We start from the raw sequence: 13391 nt of genomic DNA, 5'->3' as shown, positions 1-13391 counted from the left end.
TTTATCATCTACTCATTCAGTCTCCACCATTTGTTGAGATAATTCTAACTCACTCTTCAAAATTCATTTCAGGTTTCTTGCCTAAGGTGATTTTATTGGTGGTTCCCTGTGTAGATGAGTGCTTATTCTCTGACTTTTCATAATAACACCTGTATCCTGTGGATAAAAATTGCATTTATTGCAGCATTTTCATAGCACATGCTATGTTTTAATTATTCATTGTCTTGTTTTCTGATCTGCTGTACCTCCTAGGAGCTATAAGTTGAAGGGAAAAGGACAAAAGTTAGCAAATAATTATAATATTATGTAGAAAGGACAATGGTACAGATAGGAGCATGAAAGTGCTCTTCTTATTCAGAAACGTCAATAGTAGAACCTAGAGAAAGTGACTAGTGGGGCATTGACACAGACGAGGTAGCATGAGTGGAGAATAAAGATGGGGAACAGCAGAAAATGAAGTGATCAGAAAAAGAGAGGCCGGTGGTAGCAAGAGGTGACATCAGAGGTGTAGGCAATAGACAAATCACAGAAAGGCTGGCACTCCATGTTAAGCAATTTCAAATCCTGGAAAGGTTTAAATGTAGGGGCTGGAGTGACATAATCAGATTTGACTGTGATATCATTCTGTCTGCTATGGAGGAGAGGAATCCTGGAGGGAGAGGGCCAGGTGGGAGGTTATTTCTATAACGTAGTGAAAGATGATGAGACCCTCTATTAGAACATGCTAGAGTTGAGGTATCTGGGAGACCACCATATGGAGAGGCCAGTGACAGCTAGAGATTTTTGCCTTGAGGAGAGTAATCTAGACTGGAAGAAGAGATTTGAGAATTGTCAGCATGGAGGGGGGCGGAATACTTAAAAGTTCACATGAGAAAGAGAGCTCCTGATGATCATGAATATAATAAGGAGAGCAGAGAACCAAGGATGGATTGAACCATCAGCAATATTTAGCAGGTGGTCAGAGAGAAGGGACTATAAAGGTAAAATAAAAAGATAGCCAGTGTGTCATTAAAGCCAAAGAGTTAGTTTAAAGAAGGAGGGACTGAACTATACACTCAAGTGTAGCAGCCAAGTCTAGTAAAATAAGGGCTGATAAATATCTATTGAATTTGGCTGTTAAGCAGTCAAGGAAAGTAACAACAAAAGGAATTTCAGTAGGATGGTTGGCAGAAACCATTCTTCCACCTTGATTTCAGAGTTGACAGGAGGTGGAGAGGTTGAAACCTGGGATGTTTGGGATGACCAGGCCGAAAGCTAATAAGGAAAAAACAGAGAGTCTGAAAATTGTTTTGTTGCTTTGCAACAGGGTCTAGATTGGATTTAAAAGGAAGATTTTGTTTTGATGAGATCATGGAATTTAAGATTTTAGAAATGGAGTGGTTTAGAGGATGACAAGACTCAAGGCCTGGCCTAAAGAACAGGTGAAGAGAAGGCTAAATTCAGATTTATGATTTTGAGAGAAATGAGTTAAAATATTCAACTACAATTGTTGATTTACTTTTCTATAGAATTCTGACAGGTTGTTGCTGTAGATATTTTTAAGTGCATATCAATTTATGATCATTTGATATTATTTTTCCTTTAAAATTTTATCTTGAATCTTACATGGCCTAACAGTAACATTGCTACTGTGATTTCCATTTAGTTATATTTGTGGTACATTTTTTACTTTATTTTCAGCTTTCTCTCTTGTTTTAACTATTACAATACCTTTTAAAAATCCAATTTGAGAGAGAGTTTCTTGAGCCGAGTGTTAGCTCATTTACATTCTTGTTATTACTATTAGGATTTATTACTTTTTTAATGTTTTAAAATTACGGTAGTTTGTTTCATTATTTGTCATTTTTTTCTATCCTCCATTGAACAGGTTGTTTTTCTCTCTTCTTTTTTTTTAAGATTTTATTTATTTATTTGACAGAGAGAGAGAGACAGCGAGAGCAGGAACACAAGCAGAGGGGGAGTGGTAGAGGGAGAAGCAGGCTTCCTGTGGAGCAGGGAGCCTGATGTGGGGCTTGATCCCAGGACCCTGGGATCATGACCTGAGCCGAAGGCAGATGCTTAAGGACTGAGCCACCCAGGCGCCCCTCTCTTTTTTTGTTCTCTAACTTTTTAAGATGCAATAGTTACATCTTTTTCTATATCTATATCATTGTTCAGCAAGATCTATGTCACACCCTTAAGTAAAAATCTTCCTGAGTATGGTCTTATCTCCTTATTCTCACCTGTCTCCCTGTATTAGGATTTATAGTATCTCTCTCTCTCTCTGTGTCTATTTATATTCTTGTTTAGGCCAGAAAAATTTTACTTTTATTTACTCATTTTTCTTTTTCTTTTTTTTTTTTTTTAAGATTTATTTATTTATTTTGAAGAGTGAGAGGGAGAGAGCATGCACGCAAGGGGAGGGGCAGAGGGAGAGGGAGAAGGAGAGAAGCAGACTCCCTGCTGAGCAGGGAGCCCCACACGGGGCTTGATATCAAGACCCTGAGATCATGACGTGAGCTGAAATCAAGAGATGGACCCTTAACTGACTGAGCCACCCAGGCGCCCCTATTTACTCATTTTCTTACATTTTATATCAATTTCATAGTTTTATTTTTCATCTAACTGGAGTACCTCCTGGAAGAGTTTTTCAAAGGACTTTTTGCCTTAAAACTTCTGGGTTTTTATGCCTTAGAACAATTTTATTTCACACATATACTTAAAGGATATCTTATTGGTTATAAATGTCTAGGTTCAAAGTTCTTTACCTTTAATACTTCAATTATTATCCCATTGTCTTCTTGCACTCAGTGTTGTTGAAAATTTTCATGGTTGGTCTTTTGTAGATCTTTATTTTTAAGCTTTTCAAATTTTATAAATGTTTTTTCTTTGCCCTCGAACCTCATACTTTGCATACCTATTATCTCCATTTTGATTTTAGTCAAAATAATTTGTCCTTTCTTGTATTTCATCTTCATTTATCATTTTGAAGATACTTATTCTGCTGATTTGTAATTCTTCTTTTGTCTAATATGTTATTTCTGTTTCATCTGATATAAAATGTTGTGGTTATTGTCTTTTTAAAAATAACAACTGGATTCTTAGGTGATTAGTTCTGAAGATTCCTGGAAACTGTGAAGCAAGATTTTGAATGGATCTTAGATCTTTTTTTTTTTTTTTTTTTTTTTTGAAGATTTTATTTATTTATTTGACAGAGAGACAGCGAGAGAGGGAACACAAGCTGGGGGAGTGGGAGAGGGAGAAGCAGGCTTCCCGCGGAGCAGGGAGCCCGATGCGGGGCTCGATCCCAGGACCTGGAATCATGACCTGAGCCGAAGGCAGACGCTCAACGACTGAGCCACCCAGGCGCCCCGGATCTTAGATCTTAAAATCAATTTAGGATAATGGAGGGACCGATGTCTTCAATAGATTAGGGGCAAAGACAGTCATGTAGGTGGATGAGAGAAATGAGGGATCGCAGTGTTAGAGAAGAAAAGAAGAGCCTCCAAGGAGGTTGAGTTTTCACAAGTAGGAAAGATAGGATTCTTAATGAAATAAGAGAAACCTAAGCATATTTGTTGACAACAGGAGAAAATTAAAGATGCAGGAGAGTGGGTCACTTATGATGCAAGTTTCCAGGAAGAAAGGGAATAAATGATAGATATATAATTTTTGTTGAAACTACTACAAGCACTCCAAAGAAAAGCAGTTACCATAAACTCTGTTTAGCATCCTTCTTTCCTCAGGTCTTCTTTACATCTGTTCAGTACAAATTTGTTGTCCATTGAATGATAAATTTGAATGAGAAAAATATCATGAAATTAAATTTTGAGTTCAGTAAAATCAAGAATATATTTTAAAACTTTCATAGACTGTACTAAACAAAAGAAAATAAAATATGCATACTTACTATCCTAGATCCTTTAAGGATCTCTCGATGCACATGGACTAATGCCTAATGTCCAGACCACATGTGAAATCTAAAAACAAAACAAATGAACAAACAAACAAAAAAGCAGAATCAGACCTATAAATACAGAGAACAAACTGATGGTTGACAGAGGGAATAGGGGTGGAGAATGGGCAAAATGGATGAAGGGGAGTGCAAAGTATAGGCTTTCAGCTATAGAATGAATAAGTCATGGAACTAAGAGGCACAGCATAGGGAAAGGTTTCAACAGTACTGTCATAGTGCTGTATAGTGACAGATGGTAACCACACTTGCGGTGAGCGTAGCATAACGTATGGACTCATCAAATCACTACGTTGTACACCTGAAACTAATGTAACATTGTGTGTCAACTACACTCAAGTTTAAAAATTAACATTAATTAGTTAATTTTAAAAATCCAGACCATTTTCAAGAGCTGCGCTCTTGAAGATGGTACTCACTAGCCCATATGCGGCTATTTAAATTTAATTTTAAATTCATTCAAATTCAATAAAATCTTTAAAAATTCAATGAGATCAAAAATTTAATTCCTGAGCCCAGGAATTTAAATAAAAACTTGAGAAGAAAAGATTTAATGCCTCAGTTAAACTAGCTATACTTCAAGTGCTCAGTCACCATAAGTGCTTAGTTGCTACTGTATTGAACAGTGCAGATACAAGACATTTCTATGCTTGCAGAAATTTTTGTTCGACACCACTGGCCTAGAGGGTTTTACAACCTAGAGGGCATACTTTTCAACTTAATCTCAAAACTGTCTCTTGCTTCATTCCCATTGACCAACATTCTTTCTCCAACATTCATCTTCCTACCTTAGGGTCTTTGTAATTTTTGCTTCCTTTCCAAGAACTATTCTTCGCCATGGTATTCATGTCTTTGTTCAAATATCAGTAAGTCCTTCTCTGACCATTTTCCAAAATAACACTCATTCCCATCAAGCTCTCTTCCTACCTGCTTTAATTTCTTCAGACCACTGTTTGTTATTAAGCTGTTTATTGTCTGTTTCCTCATTAGCGTTATCACTCCAAGAGGGCAGAGACTTTGTGCTGTTTGCTTTTATAGCTCCAGTACTTACAACAAGGTCTTGCCATAAGTATTGCTCAGCAAATATTTGTTAAATTAATATTGAAAAGAGTTCCAATTTTTTGGCATATCAACTTTAGGAGTATCTTAATAGAAGTCTGAATATTTAATTCTCTAAGGTTCTCAGAAATGTTGCTTTAGAAGATAACATTAACAGAATTGTAAAATATTTTCATATGTCTCTCCGAGTTTACTCCTAGTTGTTTCTGCAAATGTTATAGGAAATTCAGAGTACTACAGTTGTATAAATTCAGCATTCTCATTATCTTTGAGTTTACACCATATTTTAAAATTGCACTAAAGAGAATATAATGGGAGAGAGGAGAGCTAGAGCCAGAGAGAGAAAGAGGGGGCAAGCATGGTATTTTTAAAACACAAGCCTTTATTTATTTATTTTTGGTTTGATGAGAAACTTTTTTTTGTTGTTTCAAGTTTTTATTTAAATTCTAGTTAGTTAACATATAGTGTACTATTGGTTTCAGGAATAGAATTTAGTGATTCATCACTTTCATATAACACCCAGTGCTCATCACATGTGCCCTCCTTAATCCCCATCCCCCATTTAGTCCATTCTCTCACCCACTTCCCTCCAGCAACCCTCAGTTTGTTCTTGGCAGTTACAAGTATCTTATGGTTTGTCTCCCTCTTTTTTTTTTTTTAAGTGCAAGCTTTTAAAATCTTCTCCAGCTAAAGTACAGGAGGGAAGGAAGGCTATTTTAGAAAGGAATTGAGAAAGGGAGTAAAAAGCTGACTTAAGTTAGGACTTTAGGGCCAGATTTCCAGAATTTCAATCCTGCCTTTGTCACTCACCAGTTTTCTAATCTGGAATGAGCTATTGAGCACTTTTTTTTTCCTCTCAGTTTCCTCATCTGTACAATGGAGGTAATGATAGTATCCACTTCATAAAGTTGTGAAGATTAAATGAGCTGATGTATGCAAAGCACAGAGAAAGTGCCTGGCATATCCTCCCACACTATATGTTTGCTTTTGTTACTATTTTAGGTGTCAGTGATTATTGTTGTTGTTGCTATTGCTATTATTATTATTAGCCATTAGGGAAAGCTGGATAATATGTTTCCATGTAGTTTGTATCCATGTGGACCGATTGGCTGGTTTGACCACTGCTATTTGAATATCCACCTGTAAGATGCAATCAGAACATTTGTAGGAAGTCATCTCTCTACATGTTAAGTACATGGGCTCTGGCTTGAGGCACTTCATGATAACCACTCTATTTATAGAGATACTGATTTCCAAGGGACTAGCCCAGGGTGATTGCCCAGCCATCACCTGCCAGCTGGTGGAAGCAAATGCATGGAAAAACAACACAGATCAAAGAGTGGCAGGATTTCTTCATTTTAAGTTCTAAAGTAGTCTGGGTTTTGATATACATATAACCTTAATTTAAATATTCTTTAAAACTTTTAAAGATTGCTAAATATTTTCTCTCTGAATTCAGGCTGAAGCACAACTCTTATCATTATGCACAGTATTCTAAATGTATTATATTTTGCTAGATGGAAGACGTAATTGAGGATATAATCGGTATGGAGTCAAGTTTTAAAGAGGAAGGAACAGACTCTCCTCTGCTAATGCAAAGAACAGTAAGTGTTTCCAGACCTGAGGAGGTCAATGAGATTGAAATAAATAATGGCATCTGATGATAAAAAAAAGAAATCTAATTGATTAGTAAATGGTGTCTTCTCCTACATTTTGAAACAGACACAGGTAACAGATGAATATTAGGAAATATTATTGGTGCAGAAAAAAGATTATGTAATGTTATTGAGGAAGATGATAGGGCTTGTGATATTCCATCTATCTATCTATCTACCCATCTATCTATCTAGTCCTTATAAACATCCATCTAATTATATATCTAATTTGCTATAGCATTTTTTGTGAGTGATTTAATCTTCAGATTTCCTGAAACACAGCATATAATCAAAACATTCTCATAAGCTAATGCCTAAGTTTTGACAATTTTACCACAACTAACAACAATCAGATTCAGAGGCTCTAAACCTTGTAGAGACAAGAAAAAATATTACAACAACAAAAAATATGACTTTACTTTAGATCCAATAACCAGAGATCAAAGATGAACTTAAGAAAAGCAGAACAGGCCTCACCCTACTTTAAGGCATGTAGAGACATTTATGTTGCAATCAACACAAATTCCTGGAATGATATGCAATGAAGGGATGATATCTTATCTCCTGTTTGATTGCTATTGTCTTCTCATTATTCATTTATTAATCACTAAAAATGTTATTTGTAAAGGGCGTGCAAGGTCTTTTCACCTACTTCGAAGGGTTATTGTTGGTTGGTGTGTTTATAGTTTTGGACCTTTTAGAAAAATGAGAAAATATAAGGAAGACTGTGATTGAGTTGTTATTTTAAACATTTCATTTAAAGAAAATGAATTCTGACTATATTGTGTAGTATATCAATGTATATATATTGTGTAGTAAATCAATGAGCTGGAATATGTTAATGATGAACATTTAAGTTTACGACCTTAAGAAAAAATTGAAGAAAGTACCCCTTTTTTTCTTTTCTCTTTCTTTTTTCCCCAGACAGAATATCTAGAGAGAAGTATCTCTTTCCTCCTTTTCTCCTTTTCTCTGGTATGCAGGACCCCCTAGAACAGTTCACTAATACTGGCATTATCTGACAAAGGTCAAATGAGGTTTAAAACCTAGTCTTTTTGCAGGTTTTATTTTTATTTTACTTTATTTTTTAGGATGGACTGACAATTCTTTCTACCTCTTCTCTCTTCAGATTTCAGGCAGCATAGTTACATGAAATCTGACTAATTCTCTAGATAAATATATTACTAATGATAATTTCTGTCTAATTTCACACCATGAAGTTACTATTTTCTTAACTAGTATTCAACTTCTGGGTTTGAGGAAATGATACTAATTTCCTGAAATCTTTTCTTTGTTTGTAGTACTCATTAAAAGTGAATACTGAAACATTTTCTTTGTCAAATTAGCTTACTTGTTTTGCAGAGGCTGCATAGAATGGCTTGCTCAGTGCAAATTGGTGGCAATAACTATCTGGAATTTGCTTTCGATAGCTGGGATGTACTTTTAAAAAGATAGATACTCCTGGCCTACCCGCACTTATACAAAGAAATATGTGTTGACCAATCAGCAATCATTGATAAATCTAGATCTATATATAAAACCAAAGAGTTCAATTAACCAAATATATTTATTCCATATGTATTATGTACAAAGCAGAATACATGTACCATAGGAAACTAAAGTTGAGTAAGACGCAATTCACAAGTCAAGAGATCACATGATAGTGGGGCAGTGACAGAGGTGCCCCTGAGGGGCAGGGAGGGAGAGTGTGGATCTGTGTTAAACCCAGGTTCTAATCTAGATGTTGTGTAAGTCACTTAACCTCTCTGCTTTCTTCTGCATTACAATAATAATTAAAAATTTTTATCTCCAAGGTTGTTTTTATATGAACTCTTAGTACACTACATGTGTACACTTGAAATACTAGTCAGAGAGTTGCTCTGGGGTTCAAGTGAAGGGGAAACCATATTACATTGAGATTTTTTGGAAGTGCTTTAGGAAAAGATGATGTTTGAAATATAGTTATGAGGGATAGTTAAGATTTTAAGAGGTAGCCATGAACACAGAAAAGTAGCAAGTTAAGAGAGCAACATAAGAAAAAGCAAGAGGTGAGAAAAAAGAATGTTTAAGAATGGCTGGTAAAACAGAGATGGGAAACTCTGAAGGATTTTTATAGTTCATGTGGATAAAAATAAAGACCTGTTGGATTCAGAGGAATGCTTTGAGTGAGAGTATTAGCGAGTGAACTTTTGGTGCAGATGGTAGAATCTGGCTCATCTGGAGCTTAAGCATGAAAGAAATTTGTTGGTTCATGTCATGTGTAAATTCCTAAGTACTATCGCATGCGGGCAGCCTTCCGAAACTTTGCCTTTGTTTTCTTCTGTGCTGGCTTTATTCCCAGCTGTTGAGCAAACACTACCATAGCCTATTCCTAGCTATGCACATAGTTCCTTCTTGTGAACCCAGTTTTTTTTTTTTTTTTTTTCAGACATCTACTTCTTCACAAGGAAGAGAAGTTTCTGATTAATTTAAGCCAATCTTGGTGGCCCCACTTCCCCTGGCAGAGAGTTTTAAGAATGGGCTTGTGTTGCAATTTTGACATGTTGAGCAGCTCCCTGGGAATTTTCTTAAGTCTTTAAAGTAGACCCAAGAAAGAGAAGGTTTTGCCTCTCCGTGATGTTTAGGACAATGTGACTGATGTAGTCATTTTATTGCCCAGGAGCTAAATAAACTAAGGAAAACCAAACGAAACAAAGGGAGAAGAAAAGCCAAAAGAAATCCTGCTTATATGCCCCTGGAGAATTCTTTATCTGTGGATTTCACCTTATGTAAAATTTTTTTCCCCTTCATTTTATAAGCTAAGTGTGTCAGGATTTTCTGATTGCTATAGCCAAATTCATCCTAATGGATACATTCAGTCAGACTTGGCAACCTAAGAGAAGGAGAGCATCCTTTTCCCCTTTGTTTCAGTTAAATCCCTGGGATGATTCTTATTGGAGCAACGTCTGTTGTATGTCTATCCCTAAGTCAATTTCTCTGGGTCTTGGGCCCACCCTCGAGCTGTGGATTGAGCAGCCCCACACAACAAATTACCTAGACTAAGAGTGAGAACGAGAACAGGAATTGTTACCAAAATAAATGTCAGTGAATTCTAATGAGGCTAAACCAACAGATGTCCCTATGGTAAACTTCAAAAGTGAGATATTTATCAATTAGCAATAATTATTATTAATTTCTCACCTATTACTTGAAACTCACTTTTCTACGTATTTTACATATAATTTCTCTAGTTCTCCTAGAACGCTGTAGAATCTCAGGGGCCATCGATTGAGGGTGCTGTTAATCACTTTAGCAGGCTCTGGCTGTGGCCTAAGCAGAAAACCTTGGATGTCACTTAGCTAAGATTTAGCTCAGGACCATTGCATATAGGCTTAACTGAAAGTCATGTTATAACTTCTGTTGATGGGAAACTTGGAAGCTGCTGAGGGGAATCTTGAACCACTTGTGGTGGTCCTTCACATTTAGCCAGGTTGAATGAACTAGTTCAAAGTCTTCACAGATCAGTTTAGCCCAGGTATTTCTTACCCAGAAATGAATGTTGAGTAATCAGTGACTAGAGTCAGAATAATTAAAGAGAAGTTACCTCTAGGTTTCTACTAGCTATCTGTCAGCTTCTTCTTACTGCAACAACTATGTAAACGAGATTGCAAAGAGCCAAAGTGCAAGAAACGTTCAGCCAAATTAATCATATTTTTGACAAAACCCTAACCTGTCAGTTTCTCAGTCTCTTTAGTGCCAATGTATTTTTCTCTTTCTCATTTAGCCATCCCTTCATATGATGATAGCCTAGATCTTGTTATTACCATTTTTTTCTATCCTATAACATTTTTATTTCATACTTTTTGACCATGACATTCTATTTGTTCAGTACCTTTGCTGTAGTGTTCTTATTTCACCAATTGTTCAAGCTCCAAATCAATGTACTCTATCACTATTTTCAATAGCTATGACTTTGCACTCACAACATTTTGAAAATTTCCTTAACCTGTCTAGAGTCCTTGGTCAAGCACTCTAACCAATTGTCTTGCAAACACTCCTAATATCTCCCTGTTTTTCTTCATTTTACTTCCCTGGCAAACCCCTACCCTGATTAAACTTCTCTCATCTTACTCCACATCTCAACCTGAGCAGCTTAATGGATAAAATTTCACCACGTTGTTCATAGTACTCACCTCAAATACATGACCGAAATTTCGCAGGGCTTTTCACCACCTATTCTACTGGTATACACAGCCATGCCCTGGTAAAAATTCTCATTAATTGAGACCAATTTTTAATATCTTCTCTTATCTCCTCAAAACTCCACAATTCATTGTCCATTCTTCATTTTGCAGCCAATTTCTTTTTTACAATGTATTTCAAAGAGCAAATGTATGCAACACTATTGGAATTCATTCATTACCTTGGCATCACCAATTCTACTAAACCACCTGCATCTGTTTTCATTTCTTCTGCCATCTCTTCTATTAAAATAATAGCTCCAGCTCATAATCTAAAGCCAGCCCATCACCTGTGCCCTGGATCTCACTCCTACTTACTTTCTCAAGGACTTTCCTTCTCTAAATAGTGAGTCCTTCTCCTACATAATCAGTCTATTCTGATCTACGGGATTATACATATCAGTGTTACACTGGTCTTTAATAATACTCCCTAAAATTAAAACCAAACCCCCAAAACTCTCTTTGAACGCATTTTCTCTCCAGCTACCACACTATTTCATGACTTACTTACACACAGAAGAACTTCTTGCTTCCATCTTCACCCTGCCACCATTTCCTCCCCTCCTTTTTTCTACTCTCCAACAGAGCTGTTGTCCTCACCATTCTAAAGGAGCTCTTAAAACCAACCAAAGTAGAAGCCAGTAGCAAGTTCTTCATTCTCGCCTCACTTGGCTTCTCAGTGGTATTTGCCATGGTTGACCACTTTTCCTTCTTGAAGTATGATCTGGGATTCTCTGGCACCACATTTTCTGGTTTTCTACCCACCTCCCTGGTTCTTTCTCTTCTAACAGATGTCTAAATACTCACCTGTTCCAAGGCTCAGACTTCAGCCCTCTTTTCTCAGGTATGTATACATCCTACAGGTGATCTCCACCCTTCCCCAGCCTAGACCTCTCCCTATACGCTAGACTCATATATCCTACTGCTTGACATCTTTTATGCTTCTTTTTTTTAAAAGATTTTTTATTTATTTATTTGGCACAGAGACAGAGACAGTGAGAGGGGGAAGACAAGCAGAGGGAGTGGGAGAGGGAGAAGCAGGCTCCCCGCTGAGCAGGGAGCCCGATGTGGAGCTCGATCCCAGGACCCTGGGATCATGACCTGAGCCGAAGACAGATGCTTAATGACTGAGCCACTCAGGCGCCCCATCTTTTATGCTTCTAATAGACATCTCAAACTTAATATGACCAACAGAAAGTTTTTGTCCGCCCCCCCCCCCCCGCCAACTACCCAAATCTACTTTTGGTTCATGTAGAACCCCTACTCCAAAAGAGTCATCTTTCTTCTCTCTCTTGCTCCCACACCTCCACATCTATCAGTACATTCTAACGAGCATCCGAGATTTCCCGAATCTCACAGCTTCTTATCAGCTTCTCTACTAAAACACCATCATCTCTCGCTTGAACTTCAGAAACAGAATTCAGCCTAACTTCCCTGCCACTTCTTGCCCCCTTACAGCTGTTCACACAATAGCCAGAATGATCTGCACAAAGCAAAAATCAGATCCTGTTTCTCCTTGCTTAACATTCTGTTAACTTCCTAAAATCCTCAGAATATAATCCAGACATCTTACCATTGTCAGCATTTCCCTTTAACTTTAGGCTCTGGTCTCAATAGCCTTCTTCCTGCTCCTTGAACATGACATGCATACTATCATCTTAAGACCATTGAACTTCCTTTTTTGTCCCAGAACTTTGCATCGCTGCCCCTTTATGTTTCCAACCTTTAGTCAATATCATCTTGTCAGAGAGGCCTTCCGTAGTCAGCCTAGTTAAAAGACCCCATCTCATCACTCCCTAAATCACTATCTTATTTTGATGACCTCTGACACTTATGATCAGAATTATTACTTTATTTACCTATTTATTGTGTGCTCCCACCCCTAGAATGTAAACTCCTTGAAGATAACAATTTTATCTGGGTCCCTGGAACCTAGAGCTGTGACTGTTCATTATTTTATCCTCGGCACCTAGCACAACGCCTAGCACATCATAGGTGTTCAGCAAATGCATGTGAAACACTTCAAAATCCACACATTGTATTGAAAAAAGTATTCCTATTATACATTAGTATTTAATAATTTTTTTAACAGACAAAGGCAGTAGCAACGAGGATAACAACCATAGTAATAGGTACCGTGCCTCGGCTACTTGTTATGTGACGAGGCTTGTGCAGAATGCTTTTTGTGGGGCGCCTGGGTGGCTCAGTTGGTTAAGCGACTGCCTTCAGCTCAGGTCATGATCCTGGAGTCCCTGGATCGAGTCCCGCATCGGGCTCCCTGCTCGGCGGGGAGTCTGCTTCTCCCTCTGACCCTCCCCCCTCTCATGTGCTTGCTCTCTCATTCTCTCTCTCTCAAATAAATAAATAAATAAATAAAATCTTAAAAAAAAAAAAAAAAAAAAGAATGCTTTTTGTGAAAAATTGCATTGATCATCACAACAAACCCAGGGGAGAGAGACTAGTATTACCTGTTATCACTTTATAAATGAGGAAAGGGGCTTAGAG

General features: G+C 37.2%; 1 protein-coding gene across 3 annotated transcripts in view; it reads left to right on the top strand.

Moving 5' to 3' along the window:
* Positions 1–13391, top strand: part of TFEC (transcription factor EC) — a 69861-nt gene that overhangs the window by 27987 nt on the left and 28483 nt on the right. For 2 of the 3 annotated variants that reach the window (XM_036103934.2, XM_078059484.1), the window contains exon 3: positions 6529–6615. The exons of the other annotated variant lie outside the window; for it this stretch is intronic. In XM_036103934.2, the coding sequence (XP_035959827.1) occupies positions 6529–6615 (87 nt within the window). The remainder of the gene's footprint in view (positions 1–6528; positions 6616–13391) is intronic. 3 annotated transcript variants of the gene reach the window in all.

This window comes from Halichoerus grypus, chromosome 12, assembly GCF_964656455.1.
Source record: "Halichoerus grypus chromosome 12, mHalGry1.hap1.1, whole genome shotgun sequence".
Classification (NCBI taxonomy): Eukaryota; Metazoa; Chordata; class Mammalia; order Carnivora; family Phocidae; genus Halichoerus; species Halichoerus grypus.
This window is presented reverse-complemented; position numbering and strand designations above follow the sequence as displayed.